At 38.6% G+C, this 27,704-nt stretch overlaps 1 protein-coding gene across 1 annotated transcript in view; it reads left to right on the top strand.

Moving 5' to 3' along the window:
• The window catches only part of Ccdc178 (coiled-coil domain containing 178), a 323,923-nt gene that overhangs the window by 273,739 nt on the left and 22,480 nt on the right, over positions 1–27,704 (top strand). The window contains exon 20 of the mRNA XM_036205197.1: positions 14,937–15,071. Within this exon, the coding sequence (XP_036061090.1) occupies positions 14,937–15,071 (135 nt within the window). The remainder of the gene's footprint in view (positions 1–14,936; positions 15,072–27,704) is intronic.

The following is a 27,704-nucleotide window of genomic DNA, read 5'->3' as shown; positions in this document are numbered from 1 at the left end:
TAGAAATTGGTTAATAATTATATTGTTGATGTCATACAGGGATGTGTTTTAAGGTGGAAACCTAGAATATTTGTTGATAGTAAGAGTCGGAGGTTTAGCTGCATACAACTTGAGAAGCAATCTCAAAGTATGCAGGGAACAGCATGGGGGCACAAGGGTGGGACAGGTGTAACTAGAAACATGAAAGAAGAAAATGTTCATGAAGTCCTTGTCTGGACCAATATGTAGTATCTTCTATAACTTTAAAATACTGTTTCTATCCCCCTTTTATTGAAAATAGGTTATTCTCATACAGTGTATCCTGATTATGGTTTCCTCTCCCTCTGCTACTCTCAGTTCCTCCCCCCCCCCCCCAGCCCCCCATCTCCCTCTCTCTCTCTCTCTCTCTCTCTCTCTCTCTCTCTCTCTCTCTCTCTCTCTCTCCCACGCGCGTGCGCGCGAATGTGTTTGTGTGTGTGTGTGTGTGTGTGTGTATGTGTGTGTGTGTGAGTGTGTGTGTGTGTGTGTGTTTGCATAATGTCTAACTGTAGGTATTTGTTCCCATCTGCTGCAGGAGGAGGTTTCTCTGATGATGGATGAATAAGGCATTGGTCTATGAGTGTATCAGAACATCATTAGGAGTCATTTTATCACTATTTTTTAAGAAGAGTAGTATTTGGTTTGATCCTAGCTCTCTGGGCTATCTGCTCTCTGGTTCCTGGTCACCCAAGCAGTGTCAGGTATGGAATATGGGTTCCATCTGGTGGAGCAGGACTTAAGCCAAATCAGATATTGGTTGGTTACTCCCACAAGCTTTGTGCCACCATTGCCCTAGCATATTTTGCAGGCAGGACAGCATTGTAGCTCAAATGTTTTTTGTGCACATTTCTCTTTTGGTAGCCTACAGAGTGTTCTTCCATGCCAAACACACTAGAACTAGGTGTGGAGCTTACATCTGTCTTATGTTGAGATCCTTGATCCATCTAGAGTTGGGATTTATGCGAAGTGAGAGATAAAAGTCTACTTTCACTCTTTTGCAAGTTTCCCTGGCACCATTGAAGACACTGTTTTCAGCATTGTTTATTTGTTTCTCCAGTATTTACCTTTGGGATCTTAGCTGTAATTTCTTGGACATAATATATCTAGATCCTCAATTCTGTTCTCTTTATCTAAATGTCTGTGTGTGCCAGTACCATGATGGTTTTATCACCATGGCTTTATAATACAGCCTGCCTTCTGTAGCAGCTTTTCTCTTGAGCAATACATAATATTTGCTACATTATTTCCACACATATGAAGGTGTCACTCCACCACTGTACAGGTATCCTGAGCTGTGTTTGAGGTTGACTCTAAGAGCCAAAAGGCAGAGGTCACCCACTACCTTCTTTGCAACAATACTTCAGCTTGTTCAGGCCTTACACTGATACCCCAGGCTCTGCCCCTGGGAGTTTCCTTAATGTACTTCATACCCATCAATGCAATAAAATATTTGTGTGAAGAATTTATTCATTTTAAAATGAAAGTGCCCTTTAGAGTCCCTAGTCAATTCTCTTTGTTTGTATTTTCTAAATCTCAAAATCAATGGAGCAAATTATTCAGGGGGAAAAAAACCTTTCCAAATAAAACCCTGTGGAAAATACTATGGCTCTTGGTGTTACTGAAGATAGTGCTAAAATTGAAAATAACTTCCAGTGTTAGACTGAGTCCCACACACTGTGTCAAAAGCAGCCAGAGCACACTCTCCCTGCTTGAACCACACAGAGGCTTCCCTCAGCACTCCACTTCTAAAAACAAAGTTCATAGTCACTTATATTTTGAAAGCATTCTCATGTCTTTCTGTTGTTGTTTGTTTTTGCTTTTGGGGGTGCGCTGCCACCCCACTCCCAGATAAATCACACATAGAGGCTTATTCTTAGTTGTAAATGCCTGGCCTTGCTTTGGCTTGTTTCTTGACAGCTTCTCTTAACTTTAAATTAACCTATCTGCCTTTTGCCTCTGTGCTTTTACCTTTTCTTACTTCTGTATACCTTTCTTTCTTACTCTGTTGCTGGTTGTGTAGCTGGGTGGCTGGCCCCTGAAGTCCTCGTCCTTCTCTTCTTTCCTAAATCTCCCCTTTCCCAGATTTTCCATCTATTATTTCTTTCTGCCTGCCAGCCCCACCCATCCTTCCTCCTGCCTTGCTCTTGTCCATTCAGTGCTTTATTAGACAGGCACAGTAACAGCTTCTTAGAGTTAAACAAAAGTAACACACCTTTAAATAATATTCCCCAACACCTTTCCATTACATCACTCTGGATTTCCCTTCTGAACTCTCCCTCTCTCTCTCCCTCTCTCTCTCTCTCTTTGGAAGAAGCTAATGTATCAGAGGGCTAATATGTCACTCAGTTTCTTCTACTGTTATAGATGTTAGCATTGGGATCCTAAGTGTTCACTAAACAAAAGTAATAAGTAATTCTGTGTCCTAAACTTAATGATTAAATAAGTCCAAATGGAACCTTTCTAATAATGATAGACATCACATTGAAGGAAGGAGTGAACAGTACACTAGAGAAAATACTTAAAAGCTAATATTAACAGAAGCAGTTGCAGGGTTCAAAGCAGCCCACAGGTAGCTCTGCTGGGCTCAGCATGTGTGGTTGTTTTGGGAGCCCCCCCCCCCCCAGTTTCTACTTAGGGTAGCGAGTCTTCCCAACTGGCCTCACAACTCTGGTCTCCCAAGGCAGTGGCCAAAGCTGCAAGGATTGGGGTGAGAGAGTTGAGTGTGGCTACAGGGATTCCAGCTTGAGTGACACAGTAACAATGTCATCTTATAGACAGCAGGGAAAGAGAAAAGGAAGTGGGTTGGATGAGAGGGCTCATGAAACCAGTGCATTTACCTTTGTAGTTGACCTCATGTCTCCCTGGGAAAATAGGATATTCCAGTAATGTCCAGTAGCTAATAGTAAAGGATACTCTGTCTTGAAGATGTCTATGCTGTAGATAACATTTTGGAGAAATTACCATGTGCTAGTAATTTAAGTTAGAGGGCCATATGAAATCACCAGCACAGAGGCTATAGAAACAGAATTAAGGGTAGAACCTTGGGGATCACTGGGGTTTAATGGTAGCTAAGGAGATGCAACCAGCACGTGCAGCTGGAAAGAGGGAATGATAGTGGACACTAACACAGCCAAGAAAGAGATCCCACCTGGGAGCACCACAAGTGAGCCTAGCAAACGCCACAGGGGTGTTGGAACTGTTGCAGCACCATGGTAGGAGGCACCGGGGTGAAAAAGAGTTGATGTGATAAAGAGAAGGGAAAGGCTGTCAACTTCCAATGGAAAACTCAGTCTCTGACAGCCGTGTATCTTCCTGACAACTCCATTCCTCCTTGTCACACTTGTTCAGATGACTCTGTTACCAAAGGTCATGTAACATAGAAGAAACTAAATCTATCTTTCAGGTTTCCAACAATCCCTCCATTATTACTATTAGCAACTTCTTGAATACGGCAGAGTGTCAATGGTTTCCTAAGAGTTAACATATTCCTTGGATACTAGCCATCAGCACAACTGGACTTTTGGAATTTGGTTTATAATGTTTCCCAAAGAATGATAGTGATGGCATACACATGAAAGGAATCGTGAGTTTATTACCAATATCTTTGGTAGCATTTGCTGTAATCTGGATTCAGTTATTGTACTGTGGTTCAGATAGAGCTGCTGATCACTAGACTTTGAGCGTCCATTGTATGTTCATGGTTCACACCTCATCTTCTCACAGTTCTTCTACGTTAGTTATTGGAGCTAAGGTAAAAACAAAACTTCCACACTGTGAGCACAGAAATATCACTTCTTTTGGAGCCATTCATGAGATTTAAACATAAAATTTAATAAAATATATGAGTTATTAATGACTTATTTTGGTCAAATTTCGGTCAAAATGAAATAACCTTACTCCAGAAGCACATATTTACAACACTAAGAAGACAGAGAGTCATGAGGCTTGTTGTCATAGTGCAGTATCTAAGAAGATTAACTTAGTGCTTTCATAGGTCATAGAGTGCACTAAAATGACAAGGAATGCAGGTAGGAAGAGAGAGGGGATCAGTGAACATGGGAGGGTTCAGCGATGGTAACTGGAGTGTAATCAAAATACATCATACACAATTCACAGGCTAAAAAATAATGAAAATACAATGGGGAATATGAGTTTAGCAGCAGCATTCACCTTTCTCCTCCCTGGGTATAGGTGCTGTATGACCCATCTGTCTCCTCCCTGGGTATAGATGCTGTATGACCCACCTGTCTCCTTCCTGGGTATAGATGCTGTATGAGCCACCTTTCTCCTCCCTGAGTACAGGTGCTGTATGACCCACCTGTCTCCTCCCTGAGTACAGATGATGTGTGACCCACCTGTCTCTTCCCTAGGTATACATGCTGTAGGTCCACCTGTCTCCTCCCTGGGTATAAATGCTGTAGGTCCACCTGTCTCCTCCCTGGGTATAAATGCTGTAGGTCCACCTGTCTCCTCCCTGGGTATAGATGCTGTAGGACCCACCTGTCTCCTTCCTGGGTAAAGATGCTGTATGCTAGCTGACTTAAGCTGCTGCATTGCTCTTGCCTCTCCAAGGTGGACTATACCATTGAACCTTGGGCCAAAATAAACTCTTGTTTCTTTGATAAAATATAATTACATAAAATAAATAAATTCTGTATTTGCACAAAGTGATAAACAACATTGTTAGCTATTTAGTATGAGGCTTGGGCATTTATCACAGATAATCTTTTATCATGCTGTGCTATCAGAGTCTATATGGTAACAGAGGTTTTATGAAAAGCATTTTTGAGATGTATTGGACTCTATACAGTTTAAACAGCAGAATAGTTCTTTACTCATTTCTGTAGAGACCAGTTACAGATGTGAAATGCATTTGAGGAACATATATGCAGATAACAACATATCTTTCCAAATAAAAGCTATGTGGTATTCACACCAGCTTGTGGAACAGGTTGAAGAAGTATCTCATTACTTCTGAAATACATACGCTGTATATACAGAGATTTGTAAGAAAACTATAAAAAGATCAGTATTCACAGGATTTTGTGTATCTGTCTTTTCTGTCTTGGCAAAAAAAAAAATAATCTGTGGAGTAGTTTGTAATTTCCATTGTTTGGGTTATTACAAAAAAATCTGTAGAGTAGTTTGTAATTTCCATTGTTTGGGTTATTACCAAAAAAAATCTGTGGAGTAGTTTGTAATTTCCATTGTTTGGGTTATTACAAAAAAAGGTTTATACGCTTTGCCTGAGAGCTGCATGTCACAGCTCTCTGCTGAATTAAAATTGCATGCACATATCTCTGCTCATCAGTTTTATTTATCTGTCAGAGACTGATAAAAGCAATATGCTTCAGTGTGTAAAAGCTTTTAACAAGAAGGTTGGAATTATAACCACAACTTTAATAGTCTAGTGCAAATAAATAAATACCTATATCTTTCGACTGTCTATCATCTATCTAAATCTAAAATATATTTACCTCATCTATTGACTCTCAGGTTATTTTTCTATTGTGTAGGAAGATACTGGATTCTGTCCCAAGTGGCCTTGGTCATATCTTTTCAAACTTTCGATGCTATTTTAACTGTATTCCTTAAGGTATGGATGTAAAGGAGGCAGCATGTTTTCTTTACCAAGTATGTGGAATTCAAAACCATGCTTCTGCAATGGGAGTAAATGCCCCACTGTGTTTGTAAATAAGAAATACAACTAGATGGTCTGAAATAATTTCATTTTCTCCCAATGTAAATATCCTTCATAACATTTCCACTAAGACCACCAACTTTATACCCACAAAGTTCCCAAGTTCCTAAAGGACTTTGGATGAACTTACAAACTTTCTGGTGCCCAGGGGTGTGTTGATTTGTGCATACAAGTGTATCCTTTAGAAAATCTGCAACCCTTAACAAGTGCCACTCATTATCCCTGCAAAATAACCACTCCCATTTCTACCCCAATGCCCTTTAAATAGATGTGAAATTCATTGGAACACTTTTTGGATCCAAAGCAAAATTGAAAGAAAAATATGAAGATGTCCAGAGGACCCTTTCCTAGATATCTGTGAACAGTCCTGTAGTATCAGAACCCCAGAGTAGATCAGCACACTGGTTACAGTTGATGAGTGATTCCTGCTTACAATAATCAAACAAAAACCAGAGTTTCCATCAGATAATTTGAGACTGGATCACAGCCCCACATGGGGGTCTCAAACCAGAGGAAATGTCTCAAAAATCTGACAACAGTAAAATGTATCTGAACGTACAGCAATAACTATTAATTCTGATTGAAAGCACCAGGAGCCTGAAATGTTTCTGCAGCCTCTGTTCTGAAAACACAGCCCATGTGTTTTGCATTATGCATGTCATCAGGCCACACAGTGCCCTCACCTCTGCATGAAACATCTGAGCCTGGGTCCAAGATCATTACATGTTATGACCTTCAGCATTTTTATTATGCATACAAAGTCCCCTGCTCTTATAACACCCTAATGGTTCAATTATGGAAGACAAATATTTTTAATACATTCTAACAGTCATTCCTCAGCATAAATGGCATCAAAAATTAATAATGTATCTTCTAGTAACATTGTGATAGAACACAAGCACTTCTCATTAGTTGTGAATTCACTTTTGTTGTTAATGAGTGCTAAATAGTATATATAATAAACATTTATATTATTATGTAGTATATAAATGTATAATCTTTAATATGTATTATATAATTATATATAATTATGTTGTATTAAGTGTATCTAGCACTTTTTACTCTTTAGTATATGGATGTTCTGTGGTCTTTTTATCTACTACCTTGTTCGTACAATCCTACTTTTCCACAAAAGGTGTAATTTTGCAAAATACATTTCTTATATAGTCATCTAGATCAACTATCTTTTCATTAGACCAGTGATTAACATATCACTACTGGGTAAAACATAGATCAAAGGCTGACTTTGACCTTTGCCCTCCAGTTAGAATGAGCCCTGCCATGTAGAGTCTTCTGTTTCATTTTTTTCTGTTTGTTTTGTTTTGTTCAGTATTGGTTTGTCTTTGTTTTCTGGAAATGCGATCACAGTTCATTGTTCGGATAAGTCACATATGGTATTTGTATTTTAATTGAAAAGTCTCTTGTTATGTCTGATTCTTGAAGGCAGAAGTTCATTAAAAGGGCACTTCTTATTTCCTCAAAATGTCCCTTCTTTTTTTCCAGCGTTTGTAAATTACAAAAGTCAGTTGAATTGTGTGCTTTGTGGAGTTAATTTTTGGCACCATATGTCTCTAAAAATCATTTAATTTTATCTAAAGCATGGTCTCAATGATATTTATGTTCCATAATCCACAGACAATTTAAGAAAATTTTAAATAAAACATATTAGACTGTTACTGTCTCAATATAACATACAATTTGTGCACAAGATTACAAAGGTTTATGTTTATGAAGATGAATTTTGATATCTGAACTCTGCTTTTGCCTTTTAAGACTAGGAAATTAAAAATCTTAGGTTAGTCTTTAATTTTGTGAAATAAATTATAAAATTGCTATTCAAGAACTATATTAATGGTATGGCTTGGAATAAAAATAAGTAGCTTAAAATCTTAAACAATTTCTGAAGCACCTAAAAGTTGTAATTCTTTCTGTAGCAATATAAATTCACTAAATATTTTGGATAGTTTTTTTTATTGTAGGTAAGATAACATTGCACAGAAACATGACTAAAATCTTCTTGTACAAAAAACAATCCCAGTTTATAAGTCAGCAGATGGTCATGTGTAATAGGATACTGTTTTGAAAGCCAAATTATAATAGATTCTCCAAAGTAAATGACTTCAAGCCACAGAAAATGGCGGGTGCCTCCTCTCAGAAGCGTCAGCTTAAATGATGGTTCTTACTTGCTAATAAAATAATTCAGTACAGGATAAGTTAAGGACATATATAAATAATGAGTAAGTAAGCATGTGCCTGTATCCCCCCTGTCCATAAAGAGACCCAGCTTTGTTTGTTTGAATGAATACAGGACTCGCATCTTCCTTCACCTGTGCTTCCTAATGGGCGCCCCTTTCTTTCTCAGAGTTGACCACCAATGCTCTTCAGTTCTGCCACCCCGCTTTTACCTTAGTTCTGTCATATGTAACAATCAAGTTACTGTACACAGCATTATTTTTCAATTTTTAAACATTCTATAGTACTGTACTATATATAGCATTTGAATGTCTTGCATGTTTATTTTAATTTAAAGACTAGTAAGCATTGGATTATAGACATACCTCAGTCAGTTGCTCATGACCTCAGTGGTAGATAACTAGGTTGTTTCAAATTTTCACCATTTTAAGCAATTGGTTTGGTTTTGTTTTGATTTGTTTTGGCTTGGATTTTTGTGCTTTATTGCTGCTGCTGCTGCTGCTGCTGCTGCTGCTGCTGCTGTTCCTTGAGAGGATACACCGATTGCTTTTTCAGAACAGAAACTGTGAAGTGTCACTGCACATCACACCAATAGTCTACAGAAAAACCCTGATGCTGAGCCCCAAGGTTTCTGATTCTGTTGATTAATGTGGCCATATATGTAGAAAAAGCTGAGCTGATGGTGATACACAAGGTCTCAGAACAACACTCAGAGAATTCTGATCTAGAACCCATATAATGTCTTCAGCTTTTGCACAAAATGGCAAGTTGATTCCCACAGTCTTTGTAAGAAACTATACACAAATCTGAACAGCTTCCTGGACATTAACCAATCCAGTGAATTTGGAGCATATTGATTTATTACCTACCATCAAAGATGAACACATCTGTCTTAGTTTGAGCTATTATTGCTGTGATGAAACACCACAACCAAAAGCAAACTGGAGAGGACCTTTATTCCACTTACTTTTCCATATCACTGGTGATCAGGAGGAAGCCAGGACAGGAACTCAAGCCGGGTGGGAACCTGGAGGCAGGAGTTTAAGTAGAGGCTATGGAGAAGTTCTGCTTACTAGCTTGCTCCTCATGACTTTCTCAGTCTTCTTTCTTATAGAACCCTGGACCAACATCCCAGGGATGACCCTACCCACAATGACTGGGCCCTCGCACATCAATTACTAATTAAGAAACTGCTCTTCAGGCTTGCCTATAGCCCAATCTTACTGAGGCATTTTCTCAGTTAGGGCTTCCTCATCTCCAATGACTCTAGCTTGTGTTAAGTTGGCATGAAACTAACCAGCACAACAGACCCCCTTATCAGCTTGACACACAAACACATCACAATTAAGCCACAACCTTTCCTTTCTTTTTCTTTTTTTTTTTTTTTTTTTTTTTGGTTTTTCAAGACAGGGTTTCTCTGTGTAGCTCTGCACCTTTTCCTGGAACTCGCTTTGGAGACCAGGCTGGCCTCGAACTCACAGAGATCCGCCTGCCTCTGCCTCCCAAGTACTGGGATTAAAGGCGTGTTCCACCACCACCCGGCTGCCTTTCCTTTCTTTATTCATCTCCAAAACATCACACTAATAGGAACACCACAGTAGGAAGTATTCTAATTTTTAAAAATCCCACAATATTTAAAAACTCACACACCTAAAAATTTAGTCTCTAAAATAGCCAGTCTCTTTTAAAATTCAAAGTCTCTCAACTGTGGGCTCCTATCAAATAAAAAATAAAATAAATACTTAAATACTGTCTTACTTCAAGAGAGAACCAGGGCAGAGTAACAGTCTCAACAAAGCAAAACCAAACTCAAAAAGCATAAACAACTCTGTGTCCAATTATCTGGGATTCACTCCTGATCTTCTGGGCTCCTCCAAAGGGATTGGGTCACTTCTCTGGGTCCATCCTCTGAAGCACATACAGTTTATCTTCTAGGTTCTGACTGGCTCCACTCCACCACTATTGCTATCCTTGGTGTTCATCCCATGGATTTAGCGTCTCCAACATGCTGAGGTCTTCTGCAACTGGGCTGCACTTTCACCAATAGCCTGTCATAGGCTCTTTTCATGGTGCAAAGCCTCAAATTTTCTCCATGACCCCTTCAATGTGGGGCTTCCACTAATATTCCAGCTACACCTCCACCAATGGCCTCCCCTGGCCTCTCCCAGTGCCAAGTGGCAGTTGCTCTCCGTGACCCCTTCATGCCTTCAAAACCAGAACCACCTGGATGATGCTTACACAACCAAGCTTGGGTAACAGCATGAGGTACAACCTTAGCTACCTCTGGAACATAGCTAATGTGTGCTCTTGGGAGACATTTCCCAGAAGATTTCACTCAAATATTGTTGGTCTCTTCTTAATTACCACTAGTTTTTCATCTCCAGCTGACCAGCATCGATTGTCCCAGTAAAGCAAAGGTTTTATATCAGTGGTTCTGGTCTCTTGTTAAATACTATTGGCTTTTCATCCCCAGATAACCAGAGCCACATGTTCTCACACAAATGGCCCAGCAGAGCCTTTGCTTCCCTCTGAGACTTTGCAAGCTGGGCCTCCATTGTCTGTGCTGTTCTTAATATTCTTATCCTCTAAGCTGCTACAGAACAGCCATTGAGTTCTCAACACTCTGCATTTTCTAGTCCAAAGTTTCTAAACCTTTCCACAATCCTCCTAAAAACACAGTTAGTAGCACAATCCCAGTACTAATTAATCTAGTTTAGGTTACTATTGCTGTGATGAAATACCATGACCAAAAGCAAACTGGAGAGGAAAGGGTTTATTTGGGTTACACCTCCACATCACTGTTCATCATTGGAGGAAGTCAAGACAGGAACCAAATCAGGGCAGGAACTGGGAGGCAGCAGCAGCTTTCTAAGTTAAGCATCTATTTTGCTATACAAATTTTGAGATTATAATTATACATTTCTCCCTTCCCTTTCCTCCCTCCAAACCATCTCCCATAGTACTCCTGGCTCTCCTTCGAAGTCATAGTCCCTTCTTTCACTAATTTTATTGCAGCTATTTATTTATATACATAGATTTCCTAAATATAATCGCTCAGTCCATATAATGTTGCTTTTATGTATAGTTTCAGGGCTGACCACTCGACACAGGATAACACATTGGTGTGCTCCTCCTTGAGGAAGGCCACCGCTCCCACCTCCAGCTTTCCTCAGTTGCCGATAGTTCCTGTGTGGGTGGAGGCCTGTGGGCTCTGCTTCATCCAACTGGTCATGTTCATGCTGTTGTAGTGTTTGTCTCACCTTAGGACAGTCACACTGAGGAGACTTTGCAGGTGCAGATTCTGATGCTGCTAGGAAACACAATCTCACAGCACACTACCTGGTTCTCTGGCTCTGGCAGACTTTCTGCCTCCTCTCACACTGTTCCCTGAGCATTAGGTGTGGGAGTTGTACTGTGTATGTATCCACTGGTACTAGTCTCTACAACTCTACATTTTGATTGGTTGTAGTTTTCTGTAGTGGACTCTGTCTGTTGCACAGACAAAAAAACTTCTCTTCAGAAACTTTCAATTCTTTATCGCTTCTGTCTACCAAGGACTGATAATTATGAATTTTCCCCAAACTTCAAAAATGTTGAAGTATTATTCTTTCTGGGTTAGTTCTTGGTGACCTTCTCTACTTGATGAACATTAAAGTGTGCTCACATCTTGATAGACTTAAGGCAATTATGATAGTTTCAAGCAAGCATACAGACAAATGAGTAGAAATAGATCAGTGTCCAGCTGCTTCTTCTCCTCAGTTGGTTTGTCAGTAGGAGAAGCACTACCATCCAGCCACGTTGTTAAGAGAAGTCAAGGAGTTACACTCGTGCAAACTGTGCCCATCTTTGTCTTATTTCTGGCTACTACAATATTAACTTGTCATTCCCTGTGATGGGCAGGTTTTATTCATGGAACTGTTTCCAGTACCCTGGTATCTCTTGGGAAAAAAAGGTCTTCTAAGTGCTAAGCTAGCTCCCAGATAATCACATCCTTCATATGCAAAGTATACTCAAGAAAGAAACATGGAAAAGCAGTATTTTAGCATATTTTCACTGTGGAGTTTGGTGTTGTTTGGTGGCACCATGGATCAAAAGCAGGGCCTGACCCATACTTGCATGCCATCTAATACCATGTCTTTCAGTGAAATATCTGATGCTTCCTGATGAGGCTAAAAGAGATCACCCCCAAAGTCACCCACTTAAAACAGTTATTTCAGGCTTAGTACTGTGAACATTCATTGTCCTGAATGTGTATAATCTATTCTATGTCTAAATGGGGTAGGCTTTCACTTACTTTGTCTTGAAAATGTCATATTACGGTAATCTAATAGAGCAACCTGTAAGTACACAACTTGAGAGAAACATGAGATATGTGCATAAAGTTTTATAACTCATTTCCTGTTAACATCTGACAGGTGTAAGTAAGTACTCATTTCACAGTACAACCTATTTTTCAAGACAATCTGTGGCTCAGATCTGCAGCACTTAGGTTGTTGGTAGCAATCTTCATGACAACCCTTACCAGAAACCACAACTAAATGTCAAAGGCAAAGGGGTGGTAGGGGAGGGGTTGAATTCCAGTCATCATGACGTCATGGTTTGAAATATGAACTTTAAGTTAAAAGTAAGTAAACTCTTAAAAATACTGACAGGCAGAGAGGCCATGGGAAGGAGCCTCCAGCACAAAGCTGGAAGCTGTGATCTAATGACAGGAAGGAACTAAAAAAATTGAAGAATTGATTTTGTCAAGAAAACTGTTAAATCTACAGAACCTCTACCCCTGCAAAAGATCTATTTATAGATAGGTTTTGATTAATTGTTAATTTTTTATTTATTTTTATTTATTATTATATAGCCACTTTATTAAGAATATTAAACCAGAATATATGTGTTTTAATACATATCAGTGTGTTTTAATAAATCTTCTAGGTATAATATTCAATGATGAGTTACTGTACAAGCCAAGATAATTTCCTGATAATTTTAATTTATTCAAAAAAAGTAAGACATTTTCTACCCTTTCCTCCATCTTTGCACTTCAGAAACAAACTACCCTGTCTATCAGATCACATTGGATTTTAGGATCAAGTGCGATGTCACAAAGTTTTCAAAATTTGTGTTAAGAAATAATTCTGCAAAACCTTTGGCATCATTTCTTGTCTTGTGACTGGTTCCAGTCAGTTCCCCCTGGTGGATTATGCAGCCTTGTCCAGTCTCAGACCAAAGTAACTTACAATTTAAATACAGGGCTCTTGTGCACATTATTGTCGACACAAACCAAGAAGTTGTTAAAGTCATGGTTGCATACCTTGGATAATGCAGGGCCAAGGCTAACTTCTACATATTACTACACAACTTTTATACCCATCTCCTCCCCCTGTCCCTGCCACAGTTATGAGAGTTTCACAGTAACATTCATGTACTTGTATGCATATCACATGAAAACTAACATTTCCAAATGCAGTAATGAGAATATCAACACACAGTTCACCACCTGCCGTTAATTATCTGAATTGGCTTATGTTAGAAAAAAGCAATTTTCAGGAAATTTGCACTGAACTTCTTTTCCAAAGAAATGGAATTTCTGACTTTACTTTAGTAGCCTAAATTACCCAAAATTCCCCCAAATTTATTCTGGATTGTGTAGTTCATCATCAACTAGGTAGAAATGTGTTTTTAAGGGCGTTTTTGTATTAAATTAGCAAAGTAACTCATAGTAGAGCCTTCATTTTTCTGTGAACTAAATATGTGTGTGGGTTTTGGTGTGTGTGTGTGTGTGTGTGTAGGATATAACAAAACCTAATGAGGTTATTGATAATAAAAACTCACAGACAACATCGGACATTTAAAATCACTTTATCTAAAATGTTTTGGTGACTATACACAACAAAGATTTCTAAAATTCAGACATAGTTTTTTGGATGTTTTACAAAGTGTCTCATTCATGTACCTCTGATCCTCTAACAACCATATTTTGACATGTTTTACTATAATTGTGAAAAGATAGTCAAATGAATTTGGGGTTTGTTATAGATTTGTTTCTTTCCATTTTGTAAAGGATACTGGGTATTCATGCTACCAAACCCCAAATGAGTTTTCAGTGGCAGAATATATGTGACTATTTGGGCCTTTTGTCAGTGGAGTTTACTGTTAATTTTGTTAGATTTATCCCTTTACAATATAGACTTATCATAGTAATTCTAACAGAATGCTAACTGTTGAAAGGAAAGAATTTCTTGCCCTGGCAAAACTGCTACTCTTCTAATTGAAGCTATTGATGCTTTTTATATTAAACTCCCTGGTATGATAGAGCCCATAAGAACATTCTCCTTCTCTGCAGGTCCTGAGTTAAATGGCCACTTCTAAACATTATATCTTTTGTACTTTAATGTTGACATGTTTCCATGCCACGTGATCAGAGGGAGGCAGATTAACGGGAGTCCTAGCTGGAAATTCCCTCCCTGCTTTTTTCCCTCTCCTCCACAGTTGATGGCTAAGTTAATTCTCCTTGGTTTTGTCATGCTCTGATGCACACATCGCCAGCCATAGGAAGCTTTAGGAGTAAGAAAAAGATGCAGTGGTGTCTATCAAAGTCTTCAGGTTGCATTTTTTAAACTTTGGCTTGACCTGAGGTGCCATTCAAAAAAGCGTCAAAAGATTTTTTTTTTAAACAGAAAGGTTCAATATGTCCTGAGGCTATCGGTTTTGAGTTAAACTGGGTGAAGTAGAAATATTTTACTCATCAGCTTCGCAGTCACACAGTTTGCTTCAGCTAGAACAAAACTGCTGAGGCATTTAGAGAAAATTAACCCCCCATCCTGGCGGCCAGATGTGACTGGTCTCTGGCGAATGCACATGAGTGGGCTGAAAAATCAAGAGACTGTGAAATTCCTGTCAGGTCCGTACAGTACGGAATGGGCCATTGGCTGCTTTCTCTATTTCCCTCCATCATTCTTCTTGAACAGTGCCATTAATTTCCTCTCCTCTCCTGACTTGTGTTTCTTCCCCTCCCTGTTGCCTTTAGCTCTGTCAGCTACAAGACAAGCTGGACAAGCAATGGCAGGAATACTTCAGACTGGTGATCCTTTTTAACCAGCACCGGCTGGAGAAGTTCCAGGGAGACTCCCAGGACAGCATTCAGAAAATATTACAAGTGCAGGTAGGTGACTGCAGGCAAAGAGGCAAGATTATTCCGATCTAGATTGGAAAGCAAATGACGGGGTGTGTGATGAAGCATTGAAACCATATCCCGTCAGAGTTTTATAAATTTTTAACCTCTTTGATAGACCAGGGTTGCATGAAGGATGAATTTGGCAAGTGAAAACACATACCACATGCCATGCATGCTTTGAGGGAATAGGGAGATCAGACTGACTTATCTCAAACCTTAGAGAGGGTTTTTATACATACATTCTATTAAAAATGTGTTTTCTAGCCTCTGAGCTTTCTGAACACCATTCTGCTGTGTGTTTTGGGGAGCAGGGGTGGGAGGATATTCCATTCAATACAGCATGTCTTCTTCAATCGTTTTCCACACTTTTTGAGACAGAATCTCTCACTGAAATGCAATCTGGAGCTCTGTCTGGGAGAGACTGGCTGGTCAGTGATCCTCAAGTATCCTCCTGACTCCACCTCACCAAGAACAAGATTTTAGGCACATGCCATTGTGTTACATCAACAGGTTTTTCTTTCCATGAATGCTGGGGATCTAAACTCAGGCCTTCATGGCTACACACGAAGTGCTTTTCCAACACAATTTTGCTTTCAGAAATGTTCATGGGGGGATTTTCTGGAGATACTTTGATGGCAAGTATACTTCATGTTTGTCTTGTCTTGCTTTTGTCTTGTCTGCCTATTATTGTTTTCCTTCTATTTGCTTCATCCTTCTATTTATGGTGATGACTCTCTTTGAAGACTGTGATAGTTGGGCCTAGACTATAACTGTGCTTCCAGATGCATGTGACATTTTGCTGCCTGTGTTTGAATCTGGAAAAGCATTTAATGACCCACTGGTCTTTATGAGTCTGCAATGCTTGAGCAAGCCCTGCTGGCCACGTGAAGACTCTTGGTAGGATGTTACTCAGAGTTGTTTCAAGCCAATGTTTGACCATTTAAAATGTCACAAAGTGTGTTGAACATGACACCCCCAAGGAAAACACATGCAATTTTATCTTAAGAAGAAACACAAGAAAACAAGATTACCTGTTCCATTAAACACAGGGAGGCCGGCTTTGTGGCCACTGGAAGCACAGGAATGGCATTGTCAGTGATGAACACCAGACCCCAAACACATGTGCTTATGCTGCTTCCACTACAACAAAAAGATATTTTTGAAAGAATGTCCACAACTACTAAGAAATTTCAAATTTCTTTTTTATTGATATCTGGTTTTAGCATTTCTTTGTGAGTAATGGATGTGCACATACTTTCCATATTGGTTCTATTAAGAAGGAGTTATAAAAAAAACAAATAAAATGGAAGAAATTAAAGTTTTTAGAAAGTGATGCCTGGTACAGAAAAGCTTAATGGAAATTTATGCACAAAAGGCTGTTGCATTGGTTTAGAATTCAGAAGCAGCTTGTTTTCATTTTGAAAACTCTGTTAACATACAGCATATTAAGATACAGGTAGAAAATAAATAGAAAATCGTTTAAAATAAATAAAACAAATGTGGGTGGCTACTCACTGTGCCTCCCTTTTCAAGTTTTGATGGTTTATGGGTGTTCCAATGACTTAGTGTCTTAGTAAAATTTCTCCCCAAATATTTATGTTCTTATCAATCCTACAAATTGTAACTTCTCACTGTGAATTATGATGTGTTTACAAAGACTGACAATGCCATTTGAATATCTGTAAGGTGAGTGCTTACCCATAACCTTCAAATAATCTTTGTTCTTATTTACTATTAGAAACCCACCCTCACGTTGTTCGACAACATTGATTTTCAGTTGTCTGTGTTTGTGGCTCTGAGTAATCTGGAAGTGAAGGGATGGCCTGGGACAAGGAGGGAAACTCAGATGGTGTCTAGAGACATGGCAGGGAGCTTGGATTTAGTGGATTTTAGGTGGGGGAGTAGTGGCTCCATTTGTTTTCTCTACAATGGATGCCTTGGGTTTGGAATGTTTAAACATTAACTTTCGTTAAGAATGAAATTGCAACTTCTAAAATCATGCCACAAAACCAGAGAAGCATCCAATCCCCCTGCGGATATCAGATTTAAATTGGATAACGTGATGCACACCACTCTCCAAGGACTCACTTCTGGCCAGCCTTCCCAGCTCCAGCACTCTCAACAGCTGCCCCTTTGGTCTGTTCCTATTCCTGACAAAACTTGCTGTCTGCTTAACTCCCTTGCTACTTACACCCTCCCTTCTGCAGTATCCTTCTTCACTTGCCTCTTAAACAACACCTGACTCAGTGAGTGTACTTGCCCTAAAACGTCTTCCAAGTCCAACCCTACCCACTTCTGCCAGGTCACCAGCCTTCATTGACTTTGGCCACCAGCTCTATCTTCAACATAGCACTCCAGCACTACTGTTGCTGACAATGCATGCTTGCCATTGCACCCTCCTTTCTAGAAGTTTCTAAGATCCCCCAGGGCTTTAGTGGGGGACAAGAAAAACATTCTCCCTCAGATATTTTAGGGTATAATATTTCGTTGTCCACATTTGACAGTGCTGAAGGCTTGCCTTGGCTTTACTTTTATGTCCCTGGTGGGGTCACCCAGCACATTTGCAGAGGAGCCTCTGCTGTCAGTGACTCCATCTGATTCAACAGGACAAACATCACTTAACGGCTCACACACTGGCTTTCCATTTTCAGATGACTTGATCTCAGGGTCCACTCTGTGTTGATGTCGGGGAATCTAAATGTTTTCTGTTTCTAAATGATTATTAAAATGATGCTGTAAGATATTAGTGAACTGCTGAATGAAAAAAATTATCTACTGACTGTTTTGAGAAACTAATTGTATATGAGCGGTAGTAAATAAATGCAGTTCAAGGCACATGTGAAACAGAAAAGGTGACCTTTGGGTCATCTTCAGAGCACTTTTTCTTTACTGCAGAAATGCAAGGACTGTAGATCTGTACTTGGCAGAAAACAGGGAGGACCAGATAAGCTTTTGATTTACATGATCAAGGAGAAACCAGAGAGATTAATAAAAAAAATTAACCAGAATAAAGAATTGGTATATTAGATATATATATTATACACACACATATATATAATCTAATTATATTGGTTGGCTGTGATCTTGATAGGACTTAAAGTGAACTTCTAAAATAAAGAAAGAAAAAAGAAAGAAAGAAAGAGAGAAAGAATTTCCGAGTCCAGCAACTATATAATATGCCATGTTTCTGATATTATTGGCACACATTTAGTCTTGGCCTCATATGTGTGAAACAATACAAAGTTCCATTACTTCATTTTTCCTGTAATTTTTTTCTTTCTTGTTTTTAATCTACATAATCCTGTAGTGTATATAATTTGTCTCTTACATCTTATTTAGCAAATAGGCTGAGTACTGATAGATCACTCAAAGGACAGAGATGCAGCCAACACATGCAAATGTGACCTTGGACTACATAGGCCAAGGTGCATTTTTCTGAAAGGATAAGTTCCATCATCACTTTTCCTAGGTTTCATACATGTGCAGTAATTTATTCGATGTAGGAAACATAGTTTAGGAGCTATGCCAACACTGTTGAGAGCAGCAGTAATAAGAAGGATGGGGGAAGAGGAGGAGTATGGGAAATACAGGTTGGGAAACAGAGAACAAATTGGATTGAAAGGTGAACACTTAAGGACTGAAATACAAGGTTACCATATGTTTTGCTGATCTCTAAAGGCCAGCAACAGGCCCAAAGGAGAGCAAAGATTAGCATGCCACTTTGGGCCCAATAGGAATACATTTTCTACCCAAGTGTGCACTGCTTTTACTAAACCAGGCAGACACAGTCAGGTGTAAAAGGGAGGAAGACAGTGCAGATTTTTAGTGGGAATGAATGCTTTGAAACTCAGCTCAGGACAGCTGCTCCTCCTACAATGCCCCTATGGCCTCGGCATGCACATATTTTGGTTTATCAACACTCTTTCATACCCCAGTATACCAGCCTTCTCAAATTGGAAATCATGTCTTTCTTGTTCATCTTTTTCCACCTAAACTAATTATTATTCTCAAAACATTATAAGCAGAAGAATTTTGAGTTTGTGTATTAATCAAGATTGAATAATAAGCTTTAAGCCTTCCTTTCAGCTCCTGGTGCCTACAATCTTTCATTCATAAATAGAAATGTTCACTATTTCTTTTTCCAGGAATTCTGATGGCCCAGAAAGAATGTGTTTAATAATTTACAGACACATCTCATATATGTATGTACATATATATCCCAATGCGCGCGCGCGCGCGCACACACACACACACACACACACACACACACACACGGGGGGGGGGGGGAGAAGACAAAAATACAAAATCACTAAGCCACTGATATAACAGAATACCTCTGTGCAATATTTTTGAAGTAGAAAAAATTGTGTAAACATGCATTGCAGATTTAAATTATGAGCCAATATATTACACTTGGGTATTGACAAATTGAGTAGATCTTATTGGATAACTTTAGGTAGTAATATAAAAGATATTCTAAAAAAAAGATTTTCTAATATAGTTACAATAATTTAAGAATATTTTCTGAGTCTAGAAATAGTTAGCACTACTAAGCTATCTGAGAGAAAGCAGTATCACAAAATTGGAATAATTCAAAAGATAAGAAGGAAGGATAAGCATGAAAAATAGCAAATGTGGATAAACATTTAATTATTGGAAAACTATAAACAGTTCCACAATGCATTTTGAAGGTATGGATTTGCAACTTAAGTCATAAAGACAAAAATCTACATTATTTAGAAGTTATATATTTAAAGCAAATGGGAATCAAATAAAAAAACATGTAAATCTCACAAGACCCCACTCTTGTTGAGCAACTATGGGCAGTCGATGGCTGCAGAGAGAGAGAGAGAGAGAGAGAGAGAGAGAGAGAGAGAGAGAGAGTCTTCCCCAGCGGAGGAAATCCCTGATAGATTATCCAATCTCTAGTGGTCAGCCCTAAGTACATGTACATATGAGCAACACTGATGGACTCTGTAACTTTCATAAATGTGTGCATACATGTGGGTGTGTGCCAATAATTATGGAAGAAGGCATTTTGAATTTGAGAAGACACGAGAGGAGTTAAAAGAGAGGAAGAGGAAGTGATGTACATATCGTATTCATCTATGAAATCCTCAAAAGAAGTATAAAAGTTTTAAAGTTATATCTAAAAGAAAACAAAGAAAGACTGAGACAAAAAGGATTATTATGTTCAAATTAGTGTTTATTGTAGATTAAAAACATCTATTAAGACATATCAATAACAAACTTTAGAATATATGAAATTCTAAATATGTGGTTGAAATGCAAATAAAAACAAATGAATCCCCAATCAAAATAGGAACTATATGTGACTTCTACAATTTTTATTTAGTATATTTTGAGAATTTCATATGTGAGTACTCTATTTACAACCTTTCTCTCCTCTCTGTCTTTCTCCCAAACTAGTCCTACCACCCAATCTCTTTCATATTCATGACATCTTCTGTAATAATTATTGTTAAAAAAAAATGGCACCATATTTTTTTATTGTGAGCCTAGACTTTAACTGCTGAGCCATCTTTCCAGCCCAAGAAGGTCGAGAACACAACTCATGTAATCAGCTAGCCAGGGCTTGTAGGGGCTCACAAAGACTTTCCAAGCTAGGTCCTTGCATACACGCTCTGATTGTGTGCCTTGGTGTTCTTGTTGGACTCCTAACAATAGGAGTGGGGTATCTCTGGCTCCTTTGCCTGCTTGTGGGACCCTTTTCCTCCTACTGGGTACCTCGTCTAGCCTTGATATGAGGATTTGTGCCTAGTCTCATTGTAACTTTTTGTTGTTGTTGTTGTTGTTGTTGTTGTTGTTGTTGTTGTTGTTTTGAGACAGGGTTTCTCTGTGTAGCTTTGGTGCCTGTCCTGGATCTTGCTCTGTAGACCAGGCTGGCCTCAAACTCAGAGAGATCTGCTTGCCTCTGCCTCCTGAGTGCTGGGATTAAGAGCGTGCGCCACCATCGCCCGGCTTGTTATAACTTTTTATGGCATGTTTGGTTGATATCCCTAGGAGGCCTGCTCTTTTCTGAAGGTAAATGGCAGAGGAGTGGATCTGGGTGAGAAGGGAAGTGGGGATGAGGGCCTGGAAGGAGAGGAGGGAGGGGAAACTGCAGTTGGGGTGTAATGTATGATAGAAGAATATATCTATAATAACAGGAGAATATATATAATAACATGAAATATATTTTAAGTATAATATATTTATATATATATTACATATTTTAATATATTTTAAAGGATTACCAGTTAGCCTTTACAAAGCAGAACAGAAACTGAAATGAGGATAGTTCTCAACGATGAAGTCATTGTTACTCTCATTAAAGAATACTACCATTTCTTCTTTACAAAAACTGTATCATGCATCAAAATGCAAGGATTCAACTTTAGAAAATATATCCATGTGATTTAATATAAACAATAGTCAAAAGGGGGACAATGTTTTTTGTTTTTTTTTAATTTTTTTTTGGGGGGGGGAGCTGAGGATCAAACCCAGGGCCTTATGCTTGCTAGGCAAGCGCTCTACCACTGAGCTAAATCCCCAACCCCTTTATTCAATATATACTAAGCAGTAATTGATAAGATCAACAATGTTATTCTAATAATAAAGTAACAAAAAATAACAAAATTCCCTCAGTTTCATATGTTTTATATAATACAAATGAGTCAGAGACACTTGTAAGAAAAGGTCAAAACTACCATTATTGTCATTATGATGTTTCTCTTATGAAGAGAAAGAATAAGCATTAATATATATATATTGGTTTTTTTTGAGACAGGGTTTCTCTGTGTAGCTTTGCGCCTTTCCTGGATCTCCCTCTGTAGCCCAGGCTGGCCTCAAACTCACAGAGATCCGCCTGCCTCTGCCTCCAGAAGCTGGCATTACAGGCGAGCGCCACCACCGCCCGAGAATATTTTAAGGTGTGTGTATCTTTATTTTCTGTGTGTGAATGTTTTGTCCTTGTGGATATAAGTGAACATACATGTCTGGTGCCTGTGGAGGTCAGGGACGGGTATCAGAGTCTTTGGAACTGGGATTTCAGAAAGCTGTGAGCTGCCATGTTGGTGCTGGGAACTGAACCTGGGTATTCTGCAGGAGCAGCCAGTGCTCTTAACTGCTGAGCCATCTATCCACCGGGAAGCATTAGAACTAATGAGAAAGGTATTTAAAACGTCACCCTGAAATACAAAGCTCCTAAGAGTAAGCAAAGAAAATGACAGTTCAATCCTTTCTGAAAGACCCACTGAGTAATACTGAAAATTTAGAAATAAGCAAATATATGTCCTTTCATAGCATTATATTGAAAAGTTGCCAATGTTTTAAAATGTCAAATTTTAAAAGTTCATAAGTTTAACAAAATCCTACTCAAATTCAAACAAGATTTTTCAGTGAGGCTTGAGGTGATTATAAATAAATCCTCAAGAGTAGCTTTGACACTTTGTAAGAAAAACAAAATATGTCAAGTTGACATTGGAAATTTATACCACTTGGTATCGAAACAAATCAGAAGGCTATATTCATTAAACCAGAAGACCTCATAGATGCAAAAAGGCCTATAAAATGCGACACAATAAACAGTAAACTTCTGTAATTAAACAGTAAAAGCATAAATATCATCTCTGCCTTGAGAGAGTCAATATCATATGAATGTATCCTATGTGTCCCAATAAAACTTTATTTACAATTAGGCAATGATCCTAAGAACTCAGGGAAAACCTCACATGTGTTTGAACATTTGAATATAGACTATTCACTTGCTGGCTGAGGTGTAAAGTAAATTCCCCAAACATACAAAACAGTGTATTTTATAAGATAAAGAATACTTTTCTGTCTCTAAACTGCATAAAAGATGAAAATTGTATCATGCTTATTTGAAATTACTTATATTATGCACATACATCTGGAATTACATATGGTCCTTAGCTGCCTTATGAATATACTAGAAACTGAACCTGTAGTAATTAGAGTCATAGAGTAATTAGAATTAAAATATCTATTTAAAATATATATAAGGGATTGGGGATTTAGCTCAGTGGTAGAGCGCTTGCCTAGCAAGCACAAAGCCCTGGGTTTGATCCTCAGCTCAAAATATATATACGAGAAATTGGTTCAGCAGTAAAAAGCACTCATTTAAATCAGTACTAAATGTATAATGCAATGGGAAAACAAGAAAATTTCAGAAGTTATTGTTAAATGGCATACGTGAAGCAAATGCCCAATAGCAAAAGCACTTGAATAACACACCTTTAATTCCAGTACTCTGGAGACAAAGGAAAGTGGATCTGGCCAGCCTGGTCTACAGAGCAAGTTCCAGGACAGCCAAGCTTAGACAGTGAAAGAAACCATTGAAAATGGAAAGCTAATGAATACATAATTGAACTAGGGGGCCATGTTTCAGCCCCAGCAAGCAGCAGAACTTGGCTGCTTCTGCCATGTGGTTCTGGAGTCAAGGACAGAAGAAAGGGGTTATGGAATCTCCCTACTCAACTAATTAAAGATGCTGAGGCCAGGCATATGTCAGGGGTGTCCCTGAATGGAAGCCTACAGAGGCCATTGCATGAAGCTATGAAGATGAAGCCTGAATTGCTTTGGAGACCCCAAGATGTTGAATATGCCAGAGCCATGGGGTACCTGCCAAGGAGAGCTGCTAACAGGGAGTAGAACCAGCCTAAGAGAAAGAAGTACTTTGCAGTCAACAGAGCTGAAAGGAGGTGGAAATCTTAAGAGCATTTTGACATCAGACATGGAGAAGCAGAGTTTGAAGCTTGCCCAGCTGGCTTTTGGTCTTGCTTGGTCCAGTATTCCTCACTATGCTCCCTTCCCTACATTTTGAAACAGTAATATATATTCCTGTACATTATATGCTGGAAGTAAGCATTTGCTTTTTTATTTTGATTTTATGGGGGATTATAGTTAAGAGACGGCTTGAATCTCAGAAGAGACTTTGAACTTTAGACTTTTAAGTAAGTTTGAGACCATTGAAGACTATGGAGATTTTTGAAGCTGGACTGAATGCATTTGCTTTATGATATGGCTACAAGACTTTGGGGGCCAGGGAGTAGAATGTAGTAATTTGAAAGAAAATGGCCCCCAAAAGAAGTGACACTATTAGGAGATATGGCCTTGTTGAAATAGGTGTGTCTCTATGGGGGTGGGCTTTGAGGTCTCCTTTGCTCAAGCTATGATCAGTATGGCACACATTTCACTTCCTGTTGCCTACAGATCAAGATGTAGAACTCTCAATCCCTTCTCCAGCGCCATGTCTGCCTACATGCTGCCATGTTCCACAAAGATAATAATGTTCTAAACCTCTGAAACTGTAAGCCATCCCAATAAAATGTTTTCCTTTATTAAAAAAAGGCTAAAAAGCAAAAAAATACATTTTCTTTTTTAAAATTTTTTTATTTCATAATTTAATTTAATTTTACATATCAGCCACAGATTCCCCTGTCCTCCCCCTCCCTCCCCACCTTTCCGCCAGCCCACTCCCCATTCCCATCTCCTCCAGGGCAAAGACTCCCCTGGGGATTCAGCTCAATCTGGTGGATTCAGTCCAGGCAGGTCCAGTCCCCTCCCTCCAGGCTGAGCAAAGTGTCCCTGTGTAAGTCCCAGGTTCCAAACAGCCAGCTCATGCACTAAGGACAGGTCCGGGTCCCACTGCCTGGGTGCCTCCCATACAGTTCAAGCTATTCAACTGTCTCACTTATCCAAAGGGCCTGATCCAGTTGAGGGCTCCTCAGCTGTCCATTTCTCTGTCATTGGGCGATCCCTGTGTCTTTCTTAGGGTCCTGTTTTCTAGGTAGCCTCCCTGGAGTTGTGAGTAGCAGTCTAGTCACCTTTGTTTTATATCTAGTATCCTCCTATGAGTGAGTTCATAACCATGATTGTCTTTCTGAGTCTGGGTTACCTCACTCAGGATGATTTTTTCTAGATCCATCCATTTGCCTGCAAACCTCATGGTGTCATTGTTTTTCTCTGCTGAGTAGTACTCCATTGTGTATATGTACCATATTTTCTTTTTCCATTCTTCAGTCTTAACACTTTCACATTTTTTGAAAAGATATTGACAAATGGTGATAAAAGTTCAGAGAAGTAAGCTTTCATATTTTATCAAGAACTTCAGTTTTTTTCTGTTACCAAAATGCAAACCGTGCATTCTTCCATTTAAATTTTTACTAGAGAAATATCTTTGCACATGCACCTGCACACATAAACAAAGCACACAAAGTATGTCTCCCAAGGTCAATGTACTTCATGAAATGAGATGTAGTATAAACCCTGTACATAGTAAGCAACTTGCTACCATAACTCAAACCCTTCCCTTTTGTCTTACATTAAAACTTTTGCAAAGCAGTTCTGAATACGCAGTTAATTCTTGCCAAAAGCTTTCCAACTATTCTTGAGCCTATTTGTACTTGACAATATTTTTACATCCACAAGCTTACAAAGCAAGGCTTGGTGATATAACTTCGTAGTAGAGGGCTTGTCTGGCATATGTGAGGCCCTGGGTCCCACCCTCAGTGCTGTGAATTAATTGACCAATTAATTAATTAATAAAATCATGCAACTCCAAGTTTTACACAGCACTTCAAACTCCTGGGAATTCAAGAAACCCCATCTATGTACACAACACTGCTAGTCATGTAATAGAATGAAAGGAATGCTTGGATAAGTTCAATTCCTTTGAATCCTTCTGCGGCTTTTAAAGTATGCACAAGCATAGAAACAGAAAGAATTAAACAAATGTTCTTAGTTAAAACAGTAAAATTATTGAGTCACACTTTAGCCAAGTATCTTTTCTTTAGCTGTAAAATCAGCATTCCGTTCTCATCACAAACTGATTATTGCTAACAAACAAATGCCTATTGCCGAAAAATCATTTCAGATTCAGAAAATGGTGTCTGAGAGGGATTTTAGCTCATTTCTTCATACTCCTACCTTTAGGACTTACTATCTCATTATCCTTCCCTGGCAAAATTATGCTTCTAGAATGTTATTTTGATTGATATTGGGGGAGTGAATTACCATAACATACGGAAGCACTGAATTCACTCCCTACTTACTGAATGCAAGTATGATACACACAATACATATTGTAGTCCTTGATCTTTAGCCATCTGAAGCTAAGTTAAGGAATATCAGTTCATTTCAATGTGTTTCATAGGGCCTGCTTTGTCAAAGGCACTGGGGCAGTGTGGGGGGTCCATAAATACAAAGGACAATCTCTATCCTCAAAGATCTGTGATCTCCCAGAGGATGCTGGCACATCCCATTGTAAAACTAAAGGCAAAAAGAGTTCAATCTGAGAAGGGAAGAGAACTTTCCTCAAAGGAATAATTCCTAAACTATATCTTAAATATTGAAGGACCAACTCCATAAGATATTGCAGAAGAATTAGTTACAAGGTTAAAAGTAATCAAGTGTGGGCAATAACTGTTATGGTTGGCTAGAAACCAGAGAGAACTGTTAGGTCTGAATTCAAAAGAATATCTTTGTTAGAGGTGAAATTTGGACAAAGCCTCTAGAAGTAGCTAGATTTAAAAGGAACAAAAGCATGGGATGAAGGGAAGTGAGCAAATTCAAACACGGGTGACTTGGAGTGCTAGATTTACACAATTGAAACTTACCTGCTATTTTGTTAAGAAAGTACTTACGTAGCTCTTATAATGTGTCATTATTCTCAGTGCTTTGTGCACTTTAATTAATATAATTCTCAAAGAACCCTATGACATACTGTCATAATAACCGTATTTTATTGAAAAGGAAACCAAATCACAGATAGGCAGAACATGTTGTCCAGAACAAATATGTATTAGTAGAGGCAGGTTTTAAATGCAGGTATTTTGGCCACTGGAGACCATCTCATAACTACACTGTACTGGAAATTTTCTTTGTGTTACTAAGATTTCATTATGTCAGAGGAAGACAGTGAGAAATAAGAGATTAAGTCATCAACAAAGCCACAGCATTGGCTATTTAAGTTTGGCATTTTTTGGAGAATACTGTATTTACTCAGTATTCAGTAAATCATCCATTACCTTTCATTTTCTCAAAACAAATAGTAAAATAATAGCATTTGTTTCTCAGGTATCTTCATAGTCGTAATACAGTTCAATTCATCATCTACTAATGGGGGACACAATTAAATCATTAAAATGTATAAAAATTGATGTGATCATTGAGTTAAAAATATTAATTGCAGATCACATTAATTCAAAAAGCCCTCCCCATCCAAAAGATATATACATAAAATTCACATTCATTTATATTATAATCAACTCCTGGAAACCAAAGATAAAAGAAACAATCATAGAACCAATTCCACAGAATACAAAATTAAAAACTAATCTTAACACTGCATCAGAAGCAATGATGGCCAGAAGACACTAGACTATCTCTATGGGACTAGCTCAACAAACAGAAGGCAAGAGCAGTCATCTCTAAAGTAAAGCATCCTTCAAAGCTGATACAGGAAAGAAAAGATGGTTACATTGTCAACATTCTCTGCTCAAAGGCTTTAATAAGTATACCCTCAAATGGCCTGCCTCTTACAGTTTTCTTTATATAATTTCAAAAATTCTTGCAAATGATTCTTGACAACAGTTATGA

The sequence above is a fragment of the Onychomys torridus genome, chromosome 13, assembly GCF_903995425.1.
Source record: "Onychomys torridus chromosome 13, mOncTor1.1, whole genome shotgun sequence".
In the NCBI taxonomy this organism is placed as follows: domain Eukaryota; kingdom Metazoa; phylum Chordata; class Mammalia; order Rodentia; family Cricetidae; genus Onychomys; species Onychomys torridus.
This window is presented reverse-complemented; position numbering and strand designations above follow the sequence as displayed.